Genomic DNA, 22786 nt, shown 5'->3' on the forward strand with positions numbered 1-22786 from the left:
TTCTGTTGTATAAAAGTGGATGAAACTAGATTGTTTTGTATATAATTCAGTTGTAACCAAAATAAAAATATAAGAGTAACAATGAAAAGAAAAATTTTACTTTAAGTGTTGCAATACCAAAATGTTTTTTTTTTTTAATTATTAAATACACACACTGTTCACTTTGGGTATGAAAACTTAGCACTGTAAACCCTTAGAATTACCATTGAGTTACCAGGAGATCCAAGATGTTGCAAACAAGTAAAATTTCTCAGTTTTGAATGGTAATGTTTTTACTGATGGAAAGTTTTATTATTTTACAACATAATGTTTTTGTTTTCTTTTATAATAGGAATAAGGAATGAACCAATTAGTACAAAACAGTAGATAATGTTTGTCTTAAGAGAACGGTACTTTATTGTGAATTACGTATGTAAACCTTCAATACAACCACATGAAAAAAACAATGTAAATATCACATACACTTTTGTAAAAGATGTACATATATAAAACAACACATTCAGCAAAAAGCTGTAGTTGGGTTAAAAAAGGTTAAGTATGTTATACCGAAACAATTTTGAATATTCAAACAGCACGTCACATGAAAACCACAGCTGATATAAAGTCACAGTGCAATATCATGACATATGTATTTTTGGGAAGAAAATATTCACACACTCCAATCATAAAGGTCTATTCAAGATGGGAATATCTCTTGTACTTAATTCCATTGAAAAAATACACAGGAATATGAGTCAACTTGAGGCAGAAGGACCATTCAGAAAGACTTTCAACAAGTTGAACACCAGCCATGACAAGCAAAATGCAGAATCTTATAACAGGTATGAATCCACAAATACAAAGGCCAGTTGCTACATCAAGCACCTGATGTAACTTAATGCAACATAAGAAAGAAAAATCTCTATATGAAAACCAAACACAAATGACATTACTTACTTCTGTATCTATTCAGCCTTCTCACAGCCCCAAGTAGCAAGAGAATGAAATGGGTATCCATGCCACTTGATGCAAAATGCTAGTAGGATGTGAGAAGGCCTGCAGATTCAGAGCCTGGTAAGCTAATCACTGATTAATTTATGAGTTACTTTATTTTTAATAAGAGACCTGAATAACATAGTATATGGTAACTTTCAACATTTATAAGCCTTTAAAAGATCCATCTGATGAAATTTAATTATTTATCTTTTTCTCCAAAAGTTTTTCTTAAAGAAAATAAAATCAATCAAAATTTTCCTTAGAAATTTACCTATTACTGTTTCTAATATTCCTCTAATGTGTGTGAGTTGTTTTGATAAAAAATTCTAAAAATGCAACCAACACATTAAAAAGATACAAGTACAAATAAACAGAACAAACAAGAAAAGTCAAATTAAATTATGTAGGCTCTGAACTTTCTTCAATTCTGTTGTTGTTAAATGTAATACTTATATTAAACATTTAAATTTTTAAATAATGGAACATGGGGTAAAAATGTATTCAGCTGTAAAAAAGAAAAAACCTCAACAGTTTCTTTTTCTTTTATAAATATATGTTGTTAAGTATGCACTATGCATACAGTTTAATAATTTGTGAGGTGCACAAAGGCACAGAGTTAATATCTAAACTATAATTCAGTATGACTTGGAGAACTTTTTGATTTTGTTATATTGTGTTTGTTTTGAAAACTAGGGTGGTTTTTAACATGATGTATTGCTATATTAACCAATCGTATAAATTCTTTTACATCAAAGGCATAATTTGTAAACTTGGCATGTGCTCCAAGAGTGGGATGATGACCCTACAAAAGAAGAGAAAAACAAGACTTTCATACAACACATTTATAAAAATCTTTTCATTTAACTGTACAATGTCAACAAACCTTTGCAAAACTGGACTTTACTATCTTATATAAAATATTTAAATATTTTCAAATATTTTGCCTATGTGATTTTTAACCTTTGAAATGACATTAACCAGTTTAATGTAAGCTTTATCTTTGTACAATCTCTTTCTGTAGTAGACAGTTAAATTTCATCTAAATTTGTCTGAAATGAAATTAAGTTTTGTTTTGATCTTACTCTCATTTTCTACTCCACAGAACTATGATTTTGCAACTCAAGGCAACTAGTATTCAAAAAAAATATTTTTTTAAATATAGATTTCATGGTGATTTTATTATTTGGAATGTGTCAGAACATTTTCCAAACTTACAATTTATAACTAAAGTTAATTAAAACAGAAATTTTAAGGAAAGTATGATTCAAGTTGGTTTCAATTGCACAAGTTAAAATATTATTTTCAACAAGTAAGAATACAGTTAGTATAATTACCTTATCCTCTGGAAAGAGCTTGTCTCTTTTTTCCCAGGTGATGTATTTAAGTCCTCGTAACCTGGCAAGATCTCTGTAACAGTTCTCATCTTCACAATTGAAGCTGGAAAAATTTTATTAGGATATGTTGTGCATTCAACAACAAACGATAATTCACATTAAAAAAGCTAACCTTTAGATGTAGATTGTTAATTATTTCATAAGTTGAAGGAAAATACCCTCTTTTACCAAAAACTAAATATAATTTTGCATTATGATTTACAGGTTCAATAATATTTTCATTACTATTATCTACATCAGAACCAAAAATAAGACAACACCCTTTTCAATCATTTCAGTCAATAAAGGCATTTTCTAAGCCCAGAAATTTTTAAGCCTAAAATTTAAAAAAATTAAATACTCTAATAATTTTTATTCAAAAGTTATTTTTAAACACTGAAAACACATTTCTGATAGGTACTTCATCTCACCTGTATAGCCATTCCTGTTTAGTTCTTCCCTCAATATGCAAGCTTATTTTCACATTCCCCAAGTCTTGAACTCTCCCATACCCCACATTCAATGTTGTTCAATTGCATCTTGTATATAAATCATCATGAAACAAACCTCCAACAACAGGAGTGTGATACACCTTCCTGATGCATGTGATCCCCTCTATTCAATTCTACCAAACTACTATTCAAGATTAGGGAAGTGTGATAGCAAGTAAGTATCTACTGTAAGTATATTTTCAGTATATGAAAATAACAACTTCCAATATGGTACGTCACCTGTTCTCACATGCATAGCTATAATCCCACATTAAACAGGCTTAGAGACTAGTATGACAGATAGAAAGAAGTATTCTTTGGAAGCATCTGCAGAACATCCCTGAAGTGTGATCCCTACTGGTAGATAAACGTAAGATACTGCACCACTTATGTTCAAGGTATATTTTGTGCCCAGTATGGAAAGTGAGAGGAGTACAACCAAAAAGGGAGAGAAAACTGGGTGGATTGGAACCCAAACCAAAGTATACAAAAATCTCAATCTGGTATAAAAAAAAGACTGTAGAAGAACCATTTTCAGACAAGAGTGTGGAGAAAGCTAATATTGATGTGCTTCAAGGTGTAGAGTGACTAGGGATGACAGACTGTCCATGGCCAGTCAATTTCAGTCCAAAACCAAGCAGTATTGGGAATAGAATCTCTCATCAGTAGTATGAGGAGGATCTACACCATCTTTACCTGAAATTACCTAGAATAGAGTATATACTGTGCAGATCAATCTTCAAAGAGAGCACACATTCACAAATCTACAAACACCATACATCCAGTAACCTAACATCTGAATGACAGTACGAAGAGACGTGTCAATGTGGCAGGTTACATCAAATTCAGATTGGTACCCCACAGTGAAGCATCAGCTGCAGACAGTGAAAACTATTTGAAATGGAACACAAAAGGGAGAACTGTAGTCCCAATCAACATTATTCTCCAGATAGGACTGTACAAAAGCCAGAGTGCAATGCCACCCTATGGGTACCACCTCATGGAAATGGATCACCACTAGAAATATACATCAACCTCACCCTCCAGAAAGAACTGCAGAAAATATGCATTCATTATCAACTTCTGTGACCCACTGAATGTAGGTGGAGATCATGAGGCAAACTGAGTGAGGAAAAGGAAACACAACCAACTAATTTGTGAATATTTATGTTAATTGATCAAATTGTAATCCAAAACCACTCACTAGGAATTAACATTTAGGTATGGGAGTATGTGGGATCCCAGTCAAGGAGGTAAGCAACATCTTCCTAAGTATAGGACCATACAAAGAATGGAGTGGAAATGCAACCTTTAAGGTCCCACTGCATGGAAATGGTCTGTATCTATAAAATATAAGCAACCTCACCCTTCTGAACTGTACATAAGCTATGTGCAACATCAAACTCCAGGACCCATTGCACATAGGTGGAACATATTTATTTATATACATGTGAAACATTATCCCTCAGATAAAACTGCACAGAAGTTGAAGCGCACCACAATCTTATAGGTCCCAGTGCAAGGAAATGTATTGCATCTGGAAAATGTAAATAATCACACCCTTTGGATAGAACTGCATAGAAAATGGGAGCAGCATCAACCTCCAGAACCCACTGCACAGAGCTCAATATTAGAGGACTAAACAACATCTACACCAGCAGAACAACACTGAATAAAGCCAGTCACACTGAAGTGGACTCTTCTATGATCCACCATCCCAGTGGCTTGGAACCGAAAAGTAGCAATATTCCCATACTCTACTAGAAGCACAATAGGGGAAAATATTCAGTGGAGAGTACAAAATAATGCCAACGCTAGATACAGTGCAATGAGTGACCATAAAAAATCCCTATTTTGAAAAGTAGACCACCCGTGATTTATTCAATTGAAGGAATGGTAAGAGTGAGCAGGTATCCCCTTTTTCTTTACCTATGTAAATCCATGAGTGACTACAGTTGGAAATGGGCATATCAAAAAGCAAAAATAATGAGAGGAAGCCTACGAAGAGATCTTGTGGAACACCCCGTCTCAACAGTGTGCATTATAGGCCATAGGTATAAAATTTGGTCTTACAGCATGGATTTTAGAAAAGATAGACAATGCTTCCCACCAAGCAGGATAATAAATGAAAAAAGGACATGCCACTGAAATGAAAAATTATAGAAAAGACAACTCACCTAATCACAGACACACTGATGTTAGAAGAATGGTACCCTGACAAGAAAGAAACAGCCACCCAATGAAAATAGGAGATAAATGTATGCAGTGTAGTCCAAATGCATGACTGAAGAATTTCCTCTAATGTACGACAAAGGTGAGATGCCAGGGAAAAGATAAGATGCCAGACCTGATGCAACAACACCTGGAACATACTTTGAGAGGAAGGAGACACAGAGGAATACGCCAACTGAATAAATTGCTGAGCTCACCTGGTAAGGGTAGGAGGAGGTTAGTGAGAAAAGTAACAACAAAGAGCACATACCGGACAAAGAAGGTAATACGGATTTTAACTGGAATAAAGGTGAGATAAGGATAAAAGTGAAATAAATGAGAAGGAAGAATGTCCCTCACGAGCCATAAAAGTTTTGGAGAGGAAAAAACAATCCATATAAAGGAGAGCATATGTGGAATGGTACAGTGTGTTTGAAATGTTGATGGTAAATATATCAGATCACCAGATACCAATAAGGTATCCATTAAAAATCCCTTAGGAGATCAATGGAGTACCTCAAAAAAGAAAATCTATGGCAGAAAAGTACTGTTGGCAAGCAGTAAGGGTAAGACAAAGGTAGGAAAACTGTGTTTGGGATAAATGGATAGGCTCTTCAGGGCTTGCTCCCATACAGGCACAAGTGACTCCAACTGTTGGAAGTTGAGAAAAGGTTGATCAGTCTAAGAATAAGCCAAGGCATTATGATCTGAAGGCACATTACCACCCACTCTCAGTTGAGAAATGAAATACTAAGCATAAAACTTTATGTTAAAAGGAGGGGAAAGCAAAACACTCTAAGGAAGGAGAGTCATGTAATAGGGAAGGAATAGAATCATAATAAAATGGAGAAGTGGATAAACAGAACACACCTGATGGAATATCTGAAAAGACTGACAGCAGCCTACCAGATTCTGGAGAAGAGATTCGGGAAGCCATAGCATAATTAGGTGAGGGAAAAAAGTCTCAAAATTCTCATCAGGTTTGGCAGATTGATGAGGAAGTCAAGCAATAAAGAAGGTCAACTCATATAACAATCAATCTCCCTACAACTTGCATCTGAAAATTCCTCAATCAAGATTCCTCGACCTGAAACCTGTTTAAGTGCACTGGGATTAGGTGGAAGAAAATCTAAAGTGGTGACACAAACTTCAGAATTCATTGCAAATGGTGAAGAACTAAAAAAAAAAAAAAAGAGAGAGAGAAAAAACAAACAAACAAAGGTAAGCTATTGCATCAAAAATATGGAAAACAAACCATAACAAAATAATTAAATGAAATCACTACTTTACAGAAAATTTAAAGAAAAAAATGAATACAGCACAATTAAAAAATGTCTGCACTATATCACTGCTAATGAGAAGTGATAGTTCAACACAATGAAACAGATGGAGTCACATGGAACAGGAGTCTGTCTCACTCCTATTTATAGAGGGTTGTCACATGATAATTTATATGTGAAGTAGAGGTGAACCACACTGATTGGGGGTTACATGGGAATTCAAAGCTTGTGGCATGTGAAAACAATTTTGCATGTAAAGGGCAGCAATGAACAAGAATAGCTATACATGTGAGAGGAAGTAATGTACCATATTGGAATACTAACTGTCCTCAACAGCAACTCAAATACTGCTATAATATATTTAAAACTACTAAAACTGCTATGACAGTAAAACTTACATTTCAAAAATAACAGCCCAGTCTGGCTGGAATAGCATGTGTGTTAACCCTGCTCCATGCATGCCAATCAATACATCTGAGTTATGGCTAATCTGAAATATATAAAATGTTATAGCTTCCAAAATCTCCAAAGAAATCATAACACCTAAAACAATAGTTATGATTAGTTTCTGTATGTATACTTATCTCATGATGAATGTAGTTTAGTGACAATATACATTTCTCAGTTAATCTTTAATATTATATGTTAATAAAAATACAGACAATATTTTACAATCTTTTGTACTGCTAAAAGCTTTTGTACAAGCTTTTAACCACATTTACAAATTCTTCATAGGGTGGGAAATTTTTCATAGTTAGACCAGATGAGGATTTATGAAAGTAGCAATCCTAAAGTTGCAGCAAATACAAATTAAACAAAATTCTGCAATACCAACTTCTATTCAAGCTGCTTATTTTTTTGTGTGTAGAACTATCTGTATTTTGTCCACCATAAGAAATAAACTCCTGAGTTTTAGCATTTTAAGTCCACATACTTATCACTGGAATCACTCTTCATGGTGCAAACTCACATTTATTATTACTGTTGGTGATTAGCCTAAAATAAAATTGTTTTAAATTTAATCAGTTAATGTTTTCATCACCTCATGTTGCCCTGTACCTTGATAGCTTCTTCAGATGACTCATATTTTGAAACATTTATCTTATTTCTAAAAATTAATTCTTTCAACATTTATAATCTTACCTCTAGTTGTTCAATAAATGGTATTCTTCCATTAAAGTTGACTTTTTGTACAGTGCATTCTGATATTTTTTCTAAAGCTTTGATGAGCTGAAAGATTAATGCAAACAATTAAAAAAAGTCAAATGGAAAGTGATTTTATCAAAATCTTCTGCTTGTAAAAACAAGAGGGAATCCTCAATAGTCATATTACTTTGAAATACTTTTAAGCAGAGTTAGAACAATCTATGAGACCTTGAGCATGGTCAAACATGTCAATCAAAGTGGTTTGACCTCCTGAGTCCAAAACTGTAATAAAATCTCAAATTGGTCAATAAATAACGGAGCTATGAGCTAAAAGTTTGTACTTGAGGAAACAACAACAAAACACCTGACTTGTTCTCTGAGCTACTATGCCAGGGCTAAAAAATAAATCTGAACACCTTTTAGTTTATAATATTTCTTAGAAGTGTATGAAACACTTGTAATGTAGTGTATGCATTTTTGCATAAAGCTATAAAAAAATTAATGTCAATTATGTCTGGAGTGCAATATTCTCATTTTGTCTACATCAATACTATTGGCCTGAACAATACTGAGATTTAACGATTATAACTGTAAGGAATGCAAACAAGGTACTAACAAGTTACTATTTTTGTTTAATTATATTAAAACTTCTCATTTCTTATTTAAAACTTAGTAATTAAAGTATTTCTTGGCATTTAACACTTACAATTACTTGACATTCCATTACAACCTCATCAATGCCTTCCAACCAAATCATACACTTATTAAAATATAAAAAAATATAACTTCTTACAGGGTTATTCTAAATAACCAGTCAGCCAGGTATTCTATGGAAGAATAAAGATGTAAGCAACTGTATTATACAGGCTTGATTTATTACTAAAATAGGTTATATTACATACTATAATTTTTATATGAAATTGTTACCTTTGAGGAATTTTTTTATAAGAAATTTTATTAATAAATATTTATAATTTTAGGTAAAATGAACATGGGTTTATTCAAACATCAATAATGGCAAATATTTAGGCATAATAAGGAACAGTTTTTGATATGTTATACAGAAAAATTGTATTTATGATAATCTAGTAAAATAGGCTAATTTATCTGAAAGGTATTATCCTTGTAATTAAAGAAACATAACATTAAATATTCTCATAAGAGTAAAAGTTGTGTAATCCTTAAGTGGTCCAATCAGAATCAAGACTATTATAGAGAATACGTTACCTCATCTTCATTAAGAATTCTCCGATATTGTGTGGATCTTGTCAGAAGAGTAATCCTCACTTTATTTTCCTAAAGAAATAAAAATAAATTACCATGCCTATTTTTTTGAAAATGTCATATTATAAAGTTATAAACATTTTCCACCTTGCTACTTCAACTAAGTCCAAAATTAGAAATAATATAAAATAGGTTATATAGGTTTGAAAAAAATTTAAGGAGCATTGAAGAGAATCTCTTCTCTTTGGTATTCAGGTACATTAATTTTTGACAATTAGGACACTTAAGAATTGTCAAGCAAGTGAAACAAATGAAAGGATGAAAAAACAAACAAAAAACAGAAACACTTATAAAAACAAAGAACAAAAAAAAATTGTTTTGTCAAACAAAATGTTTGGTTTTATCATAACTAAGTTCTGAAGCTGGCAGAAGACATAAGTAACAATAATGTTGCATTACACTACTAGTTTGAAACTCCAGAGGCTTAGATAACTAACATCAGCTATTATAAATTACAAATATTCAAGGGAGATAAATCCACAGCTTTATCAACTTGTACAAATATCTGTTCCATTACCCAATATGAGTATGATGCACAATGATATAAAAGTAAAGTAAAACAAGTATAAAACCCTCAACAGAATAACTGGTGTGATATGTAACCTTTGCTTAAAATATATTTATTATTATAATTAGCAAAAGCGTATAACCATTTGCATACTGTTTACGAGAACATCAACTAACTAAATGTAGAACATCTGCACATAAAGTTTTAAGGCTTTACCAAATATATATATGTACTTTAATGAAGATATTTTATTGTTATGAAAGGGTGAAATAAAGAAACTATGACACCCAAGTGAGCACAGGCATAATTAGAAAATTTATATTTAATTATTTCAGTTATTATTTATTCCTTCCATACATTTTTATTCTAATGCTCGATTGTGATTAAAATGTTGCATATTTCCAAATAAGAAAACTATCAACATATAGCAATAATGTTAACTTCAAAACTTTGATAATAGAAACTTTATACATCTATTAGTACCTATAAATCAGGTGTTTACAAATACCTAAGAAAAATTCATAGTTTACAACTCCATAGAATTAAAGTAAAACTTACAATATTTCTTTGTTGTATGATCCCCAATCTGTGTATAATATGCCTATTAAAAGCATGAAAAAGTCCACTTCCTTGACATCCAGGCACCTAGAATAAAAGAAGAAAAAAACATCTAACATCTAAAGCTAAATACAGCTAAAGTAATAATACAGTTAAATTTTAACTGTGAAAAAACAATAATCTTTTGTCACACTATGTTAACAACTTGTAAAGACGGTTATTATTTTAAACAAAATTGGCCATTATACCTTCCATAACAATAGTTAAAAAGTATTATCCTAAACAAGAACAAATAAAATCATAAAAATAGGACTGAATTGTATATTTAGCCATGGCCTAATAGCTCATGGAATAGCACTGAGATGTTCAAGTACAAATTTTTAAACCATAGCTCTATCATTTCTTGATTGATTTGAGATCTAATTACAGTTTTGGACTTAGGAGGTTAATCACTTTTGATTAATGTATTTGACCATACATAAAGTCTCATTGGTTAATTTGTTCTAATCCTGCCTAAAAGAATTAGAATTGAGGGTATGCTAGTAGGGATCCTGATGACCAGTAAAAATGAATTGGGTATATGTGTGCCTGATGCTTGGTATTGCTGGTGCACAAAAATACAAAAAAGTAAAAAAGGTCTCATAGATTAATTCACCTTAATCCTGCCTAAAAGAATTTCAAGTGTTACATCTATCGAGGGTTCCCTCTTGTTTATTTTCTATTCAAGTAGTAGAATAAATTAGTATTATGCATCAAGTATAAAATGATCAATTTCACTCTTGTGATACAAGTTTCTGTTTACTGATATAAGCCAAAATACAAAATGCTTATTTTATAAATATTCAAACCAGAGAAAAATATGTACAAAAAATCTAAGCAATAATCAAATTTTTAAAATCATTATCATTTAGGTGATCAATCAAAATGAGTAATGCAAAATGTTATATGTAAATATATATAAAAAAGAATTATTTTTGGCATTAAACTTGGACCATGAAAAACTGAGGCACCAAGTTGATTCATAAGTCAGACATTCATTGCTATTAGTCCTTTCATGTTTTCCACTTTGGTAGACAAATATAGCCTACTATGTGGCTTTGCAATAAAACAAACAAACAAAATATCTCTGTATTCATTGAACTACATTTACATCAATATACTAAATAGTTAAGCACAGCCCTTTGCAATAAGAAGTTAACCAGTACAGAATCAACACATTCATTCAGATATGCATGACGGCATTTGTGAACATACAATTGACTATAAAAAATACTGTAAAAATTACCAAAGGCATATTGTAATACATTCCAAATATCATTCTTGGCAACAAGGGAAAAACAGCATCCATGAAACACACCTAGAAAAATAAACCATCGATTGATGAAAGCTTGGTATTATCTTAAGACTAAAAATTAATTTTCTTTGTTAAAGAGTGTCAAATTTAATTTTAAGCTTTATATGGTAAAAATTTAAAAAAAATATATCCACAAGATTAAAAGCTAATCACAAAGTGGACTGGTATTTTCAAATCTTATTTGTAATGTAGTGCCTTCAAATATAAAACAGATACAATCAGTGCTATAGTTGTGAATTGTGTTTATGGTGACAATGAAGGATAATACAGATTATTCTGTAATAATAAAAGTAACATAAAAATCAGACTTCAGCTATAAGTTTAAAAAGAACATGTTTTCAATACTATCACAAGAAATAGAAACATTTTGTTTTGTTTTATGCACAAGAACTAGCAAAAGTTCAAGGTTTAATAGAAAAAATCTAATAACCCATCCACTTATTCATCAGAAATGAAGATTACCTAATAAATATAAGTGTTTCATATGGAAGGTTTAATGACTATGTCGACAGAGCAGCAAAACAATGTTTTGCTAGAAGTACATCACTAAAAATAACCAAAAATCAAGGCTGTTTTCCAGTGTACATATTCAGCTTTACAACTTTTAACCAATATTGAGTGTTAACTTCTATGCAGAATTAAAAAATAATTGATATTGATGAAAAGGTGAAAGTAGCACAAAAGTACACATTCAGCTTTTACTATAACAGTTCAAATCATGTACATGATAAGCCAGTCATGAGCTCTATATTTCTATATTTCTTACATTAGCACCAGTTGTCCACAAAATCAACAGGGCAAACACAAGCAAGTGTACAAGGGAAAAAAATACTGCAAGATGTTGAAATAATTTCACCTATATAAAGGATATACCCTAACCTACATTAACATTCTACAGTATTATTGTTCATACCTTAAACACTTTGTAATATGAAGAATAACGAAGCTGCAGAAATGCTCATAAGTAACAAACAATATATAAAAACTTCTAAAGCATGTCCAAGATCAAGATAAACATCTTGTAAAACATGCTATTTACTGATACCCAGAAGAAAACATGAGGTTCCACTGTGCTTTACTTTACAAATTCATTTCAAACAAAATTTGCCCAACAAGTCAAAGTAACTTCTGTAGAAAAAAATTTAGGTTTGAAGGGAATGGGCAGGGATGACGTTTGGATGAGAGTTGATAAAATGGTAAAGCTTTTGATGCCTCTCATGAAATCAATCTTGAATTAGATAATTAAAGACTGGTTCCACATTTTCCTTGAGAAACAACTGAAAACTTAGCTACTTATCTCTCCAGTAGCAAACTCTAAGCATGGATAAAGCCTTAAAATATCAAAAACTGACACTTTGTACAATTGCACAAACATTCTGTATTCAGCATATATACATAAAAACAGCTGGTTTGGGTTGAGAAAATTTTTATGTAAAGGAGTGAACAATGTTTCGACCTTCTTCGGTCATCGTCAGGTTCACAAAGAAAGAAAGAGGTAACTGACCAATAGCTGACCACATGTTTGAAGGGGGTTGTGTAACTGATTGTAGGAATGTAGAGAGCATACTTAGGTGTTTGATTATATTAATATAGGTATAAAGGTGTTCCTTTGTATTGGTTTATTTTGGGCTTGAGTTGTTGTATAAGTAAGGCTTTTTTAATTTTGCATTTATTTCTTTATTTAGTATTTGAGTTTTTTCTATGGTTATGTTATGTTATGTTTATTTCATTCGCAGTGTTCAAAAATGTGTGAAGGTGTCTTTTTGTGTTCTTTGAATCTGGTTTTCATTATTCTACTTGTTTCTCCAATATAGAAGTCATTGCAGTTATCACATTGTATTTTATAAATAATGTTGGTGTGGTGTTTGTCAGTGTAGTTTTTACTTTTGTAAAAGTAAATATATCCCACGAATTAGAAAATCACGAAACCATATACTGCTGCATACCACATATTCCCGACATCAGCAGAAAAATAACCAACATTTGGCAAAAACAAGTAACAGATTATGATATTCCAGTTAATACGAAATTTATTCAAAAACCAGGCACAAAACTAAGGTCTATACTATGTAAAAACTACACTGATACACTGACAAACATCACACCAACATTATTTATAAAATACAATGTGATAACTGCCACATCTCCTATATTGGAGAAACAAGTAGAAAAATGGAAACCAGATTCAAAGAACACAAAAAATCACCTTCACACGTTTTCGAACAGTGCAAATCAAATAAACACAACATAACCACAGAAAACACCCAAATACTAAATAAAGAAACAAACATGAAGAAACGCAAAATTAGAGAAGCCTTACTTATAGAACAACTCGGCCCAAAATACACCAACACAAAGGAATACCTTTATACCTATATTACTAAATATAATCAAACATCTAAGCCTGCCCTCTACATTCCTACACTCAGTTACACAACCCCCTTTCATACACGTGGTCAGCTTTCAGTCAGTTACCCGTTTCTTTCTTTGTGAACCTGACGATGACCAAAGAAGGTCAAAACGTTGTTCGCTCCTCTACATAAAATTTTTCTCAACCAAAACCAGCTGTTTTTACACATATATTTCTTTACAAGTGGGTTTTCTTGCCATCACTGGATTCAGCATACAAAGAAATTCTTCTCTCTTCTAAAATATGATGTAACTAGAACATTCCAATTATGGTTGGAGTGCAAATATGAAACACTTATAAAAAATTAAACTGAATGCCAAGGAGATGGTCAAAGTATCTAAATATGTTAACTAAAGTCAACAATTGATTTAATTTTCTTATTAATGGGGATATACGATTTGAAATCATAACTGAATTAAGTTAGATCAACATGTAAGTTGTTACTTAATTTTCATTATTAAAACTTAATTGCTTAAGAGTTCTACTATTGGAAAGTTTGATTCAGGATTCATTGTAAAACCAAATTATACTCCAAAGCTAAAAACACTAAATTTATTAATTTTTAAGTCAGACTTTTTTTACCTTTTACACATTTTTATCCTCACTAACATTTTAAAATAAAAACATAACTGAAAATTAAATCAAAATTATTTACACTATTAATTGTTTCATGCCATTAGTTTTTATTTTTCAAGCTGAAAAATAATAATTGTTTATATATGGCAAGTTCTTTTTCTCATATTATGGATTTCAACCAGACTTGATATGTGTAAAAAATAAATATATTTCATATTCAAATTCACGTTTTCTGTATTTTTGTGTTTTAAGGCTGAAAAAATATATTCAGTGAACTATGGTTAACATTATGTAATTAGCAATTTAAAAGACAACTCAAATATACGTTTTAGAAAAACCTGCTTATGTTTTGTTAAACTTAATGACTAGAACCATGAAAGCAAGTCATTAACCCTTTCCATCTCAAATCTTGTTTTTATGAGGACCAAAAACATTATTACATTAAAATAAATTCTGCCTAGGCTTCCTTCTCAAATTAGAAGTAAAATAAGGCTGTAACAAAAATGCCCAGTTTAAGAATTTATTTTCTGATGTAAATTTTTTAACATTTGTTTTGTATAAGTTATGCACAAAAATTCAAGCTACTGACCCTAATATATATATATATATATTTTTCACCCCTCCCCAACTGTAATATTTATTTGTGGCATAGAAATATTTAAATATTTTATCCACTTACATAAAGACTTGTTAATATAAATTTATGGTGTGTGTGTGTGCACATTTTGTGGCTATTTTGAGCTCATATAATTAGAAAACAGTGAGTTATTGGAGCAGGTACTCTAAAATTTAATGGTTGTGATATTCTGTTTTACAATTTCAAAACTTCTAAAGCTAACATAATCGTACATTTTCAGCTGAAAGCTGGAGATACCTTCTCATCTATTTGTCATGGAACTCTTTCTTCTTTATATGGATTATACATTTCTAAACTTTTACTCATTATGTTTAAAACCTTTCTTGATCACATACTTTCAAATAATCTAACTATACCATGGTCATGAATTTTTCCATATGCTGCATAAAGTTAATAATTATATTGACTTCCTACTTGTTTGTCAATACTGTTGAAGTAACTACTTTGTCAGTTCCTTTGCTCTTTACAAGAAATGCCATTTAGTAATTTAATTTAAAACTATGAAATACTGGGGTGAATATCATGCCAGCAAGAGCTTAGTATGTGTGGGTAGGGTGGACTGCAAACAGCTATAATGAATAGAGGTAACTTTTATAAATAAAACATACCAACATACATATTTATAAAAATGTTAACGATATTCAAGATATTTCATTACAAAATGTCTTTCAACAAAATAGGCTACTGAATGACATGCATAATTGTTCATACTTATAGTAGCTATATTTAAAAAAAAATTATGTTAATACAAATATTATACCAACTTTTTGTCCTTTAAATTGACCAAGGTTTAATAAAGGGAAATTCGTAAAAGCTTTCCAAGTGATACCAAAATTGCTACGATATGGAATCTGGAAAAATACAAAATATAAAATGAACTTGTATCTTCATGATTTAATTTGATTTATGCAAAAACACATAGAAAATATTGTTAATAACAAAAGTTTCATTAAAAGTAAAAATCCAAGTCTTAAGACCAACTGTTCAAAATACTTTATAATCTGTAAACTTTAGGCAGCCGTTATAACAAAAGGTGGAACTTGTTTCATCTACTGTTTATTTTAATCTTAAATTTATTCTATACTTTGATTTACTCATTAGATTTTTAAATTACTTTTTTAGAACTATTTATGCCCCAAACTGCTGGTAGCTTGATTACATCATTAGTTATGAATTCCATACAAGTAGCTAGAGTTAAGAAATCAACTCAATTAATGGATTAAAAAATGAGTATCATATAACGTAATAAATGAGTCAAAATTTCAATTACGTTTATTAATGTCAAGAAAATAGTTATCTAATCAAATTAGTGTTTCTGATTATTCCAATTATCTAAGTAATTGAAACACTGGCATTATGATTTCTTGTTATAATTTTCAATTAAATTAAGATTGTTCAGCTTAACTTATTAATGTTACAACTTACAAAAATAATAAATTAATGGAAATTAGTTTTTATAATTATTCCATATGTTCACCTAATCATAATGTCAAAAAAACACAGGTTCAAGAAGTCTTGATACAAAAATGATAAAACTCTTTCACCCAAAAGTTTCTGAAAGGACTACCTTTCAAAAGCCCTTGGATTATAGGATTTTTATTACTCATGTAATCATAACATTAGCTATTACTGCATGAGATGGCATGAACACATTCTGCATGCATACAACTCACAAATTTAAGGGTCACATAACTGGCTACAGTGATGACTATTACTTGGACTGAATAATAATGTTACTTTAAATAAATATATTGCTTACTTATAACAAACTCTAAAAATAACCAGCATTAACTAGAGTAAGACTGCTTTAATAAATAAAAGTTACACCCTTGTGCAAATTACTTGAAACAAATGATCATTTTACAATATTTTCAGCATGGCGGCCAAAAAGAGATTTCCAGATGGATCTGGCATTTTTCAGCAAGATTTGGCTCCGTGCCACACATCGAAACTTGTGAGAAATTTTATGACTACAACGTGAATAAAGGTTGTGGACTGGCCTTGAAACTCTCTGGACTTAAATCCTATTAAAAATCTTTGAAGAATTTGTAAAGAAAGACTTCGAGGAAAAGACTGTACCACGAAAGATAAGCTAATTGAGGTGTGGTACCACGATCCAAAAATTAGTAAAGATTACAGTAAACTCGTGGGCTCGATGCCAAAGCGGATTAATGATCTTCTGAAAAATAAAGGCAGTCATATCATGTATTAATTTGTGAGTAATTTTTGGATTCTCAAAAATTAAAATGCAAAAAATTGTAAAAATCGTAATTTTCCGTCTTGTTTCAATTAATTTGCACAAGGGTGTACATCAAATAATATTAATTGTTCTTTACTAGCTCAGAAAAATATTGATTGATGAATAACTTGCTTGATTAACTATGTTAGAAATTACCAAAAAACTAAACATGTAGACTAATAATATAAAAGTCTACAGGTAAATAAATCTATTTTAAAAAGTTACTTCAGTCTGCAAGTTTCTTTTGACATTAATACATTTATGCTTAAAAAACATCAAAACAATATGGATAAATAACAGTCATACAATACTGTTACTTATTGAAAGAGTGCTTCAATAAAAAAAATAACTGCAAGTCATTATTCATATGCAAAAACGGCTCGTTTGGGTTGAGAAAATATTTTACATAGAAGGTCGAAATGTTGTTTGCTCTTCTATGTAAAATATTTTCTCAACCCAAACGAGCCGTTTTTGCATATAAATTTCTCAACAAGTGGGTTTCTCGACATCACTGAAGTCATTATTCATTATTCTTTATTTGCTAACAACTTGCTCATTTAACTGTGTGTGTGCCAAAAATTACCTAGATATTTACTAATAATATATAATACTGTTAAATTGGCAACCTATTTAGATAAACAGGACTCCTATTTAATTACCAGTAGCTAGATAGAAAGCACAGGAAATGCAAAATAAAAATTCTGACTGTCATCATATGCCACCTAACCCTTATCAGTACACCTTTGAAAAGTTACATTGCAGAAAACCTGGGATCCAACAGGATTCCAGCACAAAATTACCATTATAGTAAGGTCTGGATTGAAATTTCAAGAACTAATTACAACTTTTATTAGTGGTAGCATGCAATGTAGTTAGCATAACAGTACATATGTATTCTAGAGGAAATATGCTGACAAATTAAGACATTACAAAATGACATTGTTCCTCAGTATACAAATAACTAGTATTAAACCAGTATTTCTACAAACAATGTATCAAAAAATGCTGAAGTTTTATTATCCTCCTATATTCAAGTCATTATCCACCAATACATGATGACACTACCACAATCCTGCAAAATTCAACTCAAACAAAACCAAAAGTGTATATTGTGGATCATGTTAGGTTCAACCAGATCCCAATACAAATGTATCTTATAGTAGGCTATGGATTGAAAATTCAATAAGTAGGTTATTTACAACAACTATCAAACAAGGTTTCAATAAATTAGGGCATTAAAAGCGGTCATCACAGAAAACACTTGTTGAGGAAGGAGATGCACATATATGTTTGCCATAATGATGATGTAAGCAAACATACCAGAAGATACTGTACCACTTTGATGAATTGTATTCTACAACAGACTATATAGTGAAATAAACCTTTAGAAACGTGTTTAATATGCTATAAGACAAATTGAATACATGATGATGGCCAATGTTGGTATGGGGTTCACATGGGCCTCAGATAATATTAGATTACAGCTACATACTTCATCTGCCTCTTTAAAAAAAAAAAAAAAAATACTGATTCAGGGTTTCAGTTTGGTAATCACAAGAATTGATATAAAGTTGTAATGATTAAGTAGAAAGATATATAGCTGAGTAATAATTAGGGTCTATGTGACCCCAGGTGTACTGATAAGGGTTAAACATTGCCTAGTACAGTAAATACTAGCTTGTTTGATTTACTAATTTCTCACAACAAAAATGTATTTCTGTAGTTTTCTTTCAGGCTGTACCATAAAATTTACACATAATAATTTAAACATGTTCTTTCTAAATTTCTATTCATATTAAATACTACTTGTTTAAAAGATTATCTTCTTTTAATGCTTGTAACACTGCTAATTATTCTTTTTAAATTTGTGTGTTTGATTGAATTAAAACAAAAATCAGAAATTACTGCAATTAAAGACTTTTCTGTATTACTATAATTGTAATATTTCTTATGGTGCTTCAATTAATCTCTACATCATCATGTTTTCTTGCAAAAGAGTAAATGTTGTACTGCAGTTTTCCTAGGATCAGAGTGAACTTGTTTTCACTGAATTATGTATTACAAATCACAAAAACCTTTCCTAGTTTTATCACATAAAATCTAGAGACAAGTATTTAATAAAGAATTAGTTAACTTAATTACAGTAGTTTTTTGAAAATATGTTGGGAGAAACTCACAGTACAGAATTAATCATATTTCAAACTTGTTTCAGGGTTTTGTATTATGTGTGTGTATATAATTTTGTGGACAATAGTTTAAGATTAATAAATGCAGCTGAATCCGAAATTGTTGAAAGTAAAGATGTCTTTAAAAACCCAAAATAAGGAGAAAATAAAAATATTAGTCACATGTAAGAATAAAATATTAATTCAACATAATCAACTAACTCTCTTGCTATGGGCTCAGTCGATTTTTACCGAGTTGGTAATGCCAAATCATCATCAGTTTCCATACTATACATTTTAATGTTTTGTGTATCTTCACAAAATTTTGCAATCTTTTAATAAATATTACAAGTTTTTACACAAAAAAATAAGATTATTTTACTAAGCATTTTTAAATAAAGATTTGTCCATGAATATGTAGAATCAGTGTTGACTGTTCAAAGTGATTTTCATGTACAGATTAAATACTTTTCTTCACCTGAAAATTTTCAAATTTCATATGCAAAACCTTAAACATTTTCTAATTGAATATCAAATGGTTTATTCCACCAAAACTTTATATTTTACCTGTTTTTGTTTTTTGAATATTGTGCAAAGCTATTTGAGGGCTATCTGTGCTAGCTGTCCCTAATTTAGCAGTGTAAGACTAGAGAGAAGGCTGCTAGTCATCACCACCCGCTGCCAACTCTTGAGCTACTCCTTTAACCGAAGAACAGTGGAATGGCCATCACATTATAACGCCCCCATGGCTGAAAGGGCGAGCATGTTTGGTGTGATGGGGATTTGGACCTGCAACCCTCAGATTACGAGTCAAACGCCTTAACCCACCTAGCCATGCCGGGCCTTATCTGTCTTTATCTACTCTATTTTTTATGTAACCACTCTAAAAAAGTATGAAATAAATCTAATTTACCCTTTTTTCTTTATAGAATGATTGCAGATTGCAACATGAAATTATATTTGCTTAACCTTAATTTTATTATTTTTAATCATCCTTAAAACCATATATCTAACTAATAATCCCATCACACATAGTTGTAAATTATTCAGCAAATGTGCAGTTTGTGTTACTATATCAAATTACATCACGAGTTTCTCACTAGCATAACTTGTGAAGAACTGTTAATTTTTCATTAACTTACCTAATCTAATAAATAATTTACACTAAAAGCAAGAAATATATCACTTACCCATTATCTTAAATTTTATCTGCAACCGACAGTAAAAAAAACAAGCCTACCCACCTTTTCATACTAATGGTACTAATATACTAAATTTTTATTTACATAAATAATTGACCTAACAATACAGAACAATAATATCCATAAAGCAAACAATGTCCTATAATTGTCATAATTTTCCTGGTTTCCTAACTTAAGCATAAGAGCCTTTACATCTTATCTTAAGCTTGCTGATCTGAACAATGCAACTACAAATTTCAAACTAGATGAAATACACAATTCTCTATACTGAAAACAATGTAATATAATATATAAATTTATAGATTAAATCCTTGGCTTTCTATTAATTACCAGCAATATAGTATTACATGTCAAAGAGAGAAATACTGATATTTTCTAAAAGAGAGGATGTTTGTTTGTTTTGAATTTTGCACAAAGCTACACAAGTACTGTAATAGTAGTCCTTAATTTAGCAGTGTAAGACTAGAGGGAAGACAGCTAGTCATCACCACCAACACTTGGGCTACTTTTCTATCAATGAATAGTGGGATTGAGTGTCACATTAAAATTCCCCCACAGCTGAAAGAGCGAGCATGTTTGGTGTGATGGGAATTCAAACCCACGACCCTCAGATTACGAGTTGAGTGCCTTAACTACCTGGCCAAGAGAGGATGTGATAAGTAAGTGTGGTAAATGGGGCTGATTTTCTAGTTTTTTTCCATAACTAAACAAGATTGAAAGCTATAAAAATTATATTTGTCTTAGTAATATCTATATTATGTTGAATAACTTATGTTAAATTCTGCACTTCTCAGAGTGGTAGTAAATAAATTAAAGAAGATGGAAACCTAGAGAATAAAAGCCACAGTTCTCATATTAGGAGAAATTGAAGATGTTTTAGAAACTTCCTCAGGAAACTAAGAACTTAAAACTTATATAATATTGAAACTTGATTCATTAATTATGTTTTGATGCCATGTTTATTAATATGCAATGATAATAAAGTAGTTTAATATAATTTTAAAAGTAGCTCTAAAAGGTCATAATATGCACACTTTAATCTACCCAACCAACAGCAAGAGGGTTAATGACCCTGATGAATAATTGAGCAGTAATTTCTACTCAATTCCCCAACTCTAAAAGTAACATAAAACAATGTACACAGAAATACTATTAACATAAAAAATTATCACTAGTTTCTGTTGGGGTCATTTATGAGGTATGTAAATATTAAGTGAGTAATCTTTCATCAGTTCTTTACTTCATTTTCATAGGCAAAAATATGAAATCACTAAACAGGATGTAATGTGTGGACTCCATCAGTAGTGAACAATATAAAAGCAAGTTGGTAATTCGAGGGTTAAGCATGAATACTCAAACTTTGTTATCAACATTCTAACGTTATTTAATTTAAAACTTTTCGTTTCAGGAAAATAAATTATAAAACAGTATATAATATAAAACTGAAAACTCACAGTATCCCACATAAATATATATACATCCTTAGAAAAGGTATTGTTTAGGTGCAATGATGCATACAAGTTGAAGAAATCACAGAAATGGTGGTACATATTGACAGCTACAGAAAAAAAAGAAAAAAGAAGAGAGATCAAGTATACATGCATAAACACCTTTCTCACAGATATCACACACACAAAAACACATTTTGTCTTAGCAAAAATTTAAATTTTAAGTGGCTCGATGGAGACTAAAAGAAACAAATATATTGAAAATCAAACTTGTAAATAATATTTATTTACTGGTTTCTCCTTTTTTACACAAAGTTCTAAAAATACTTTTGCAATGAAGTATTTAACAGTTACCTGTATTCAGTTTGAAAATAAACATTTAAACTATTTACTCTCAACTAGTTTTGAACTACACACTTAACCATTTATTTGTATCTAGTTTTGAAAAAAACATATTTATATAACTTACTTGCATCTAGTTTTAAAATAAATGTTGGTCGATCAATAATGGCATCGCACATTTGCTCCTTGATGGGTTGGCCAGGTAACTCTACAAAATGTTCAAGTTCTGCAAACCTATATATAAAATGATGAGTTACAGAGACGAAGACAAGTTTCAACTACAGAAGTAGTTTAACCATTGCAATAAGATGGCAATATTTTTTATTGTTTATTATTCAACAATAAACATAAGTGATTAATTCTATTTGCTAGTTTACATTAAATTATTCAACCAAGTAGCAATCCTGAACAACAATCAGTGTTTCCTGGATGTGGCAATCATCATCTATTTTCTAGAAACTGTCATTAATGCATTTTACTAACAAAATATTTTGGGCTGAAAAAAAAAATCTAAGCATTTACTAATGTCTACTGGAGATGACAAAGCAGTCACAATTTTTAAACATATACAGCAATCATTTATGAAC

At 30.7% G+C, this 22786-nt stretch overlaps 1 protein-coding gene across 11 annotated transcripts in view; it reads right to left on the reverse strand.

The window, feature by feature from the left end:
• Nucleotides 1-372: 372 nt before the first annotated feature.
• Nucleotides 373-22786, reverse strand: part of Eogt (EGF-domain O-GlcNAc transferase) — a 66934-nt gene continuing 44520 nt past the window's right edge. For 7 of the 11 annotated variants that reach the window (XM_076506259.1, XM_076506256.1, XM_076506257.1 and 4 more), the window contains 10 exons: nt 22327-22433; nt 21864-21967; nt 15568-15654; nt 11112-11183; nt 9827-9913; nt 8704-8772; nt 7474-7560; nt 6729-6820; nt 2310-2412; nt 373-1777 (listed from right to left, as the gene is read on the reverse strand). In XM_076506259.1, coding sequence (XP_076362374.1) covers nt 1604-1777; nt 2310-2412; nt 6729-6820; nt 7474-7560; nt 8704-8772; nt 9827-9913; nt 11112-11183; nt 15568-15654; nt 21864-21967; nt 22327-22433 — 982 coding nt within the window. In that variant the 3' untranslated portion in view covers nt 373-1603. The remainder of the gene's footprint in view (nt 1778-2309; nt 2413-6728; nt 6821-7473; nt 7561-8703; nt 8773-9826; nt 9914-11111; nt 11184-15567; nt 15655-21863; nt 21968-22326; nt 22434-22786) is intronic. The other 4 variants (XM_076506265.1, XM_076506264.1, XM_076506266.1 and 1 more) reach the window with 2 other exon arrangements.

This window comes from Tachypleus tridentatus, chromosome 6 (genome assembly GCF_004210375.1).
Source record: "Tachypleus tridentatus isolate NWPU-2018 chromosome 6, ASM421037v1, whole genome shotgun sequence".
In the NCBI taxonomy this organism is placed as follows: Eukaryota; Metazoa; Arthropoda; class Merostomata; order Xiphosura; family Limulidae; genus Tachypleus; species Tachypleus tridentatus.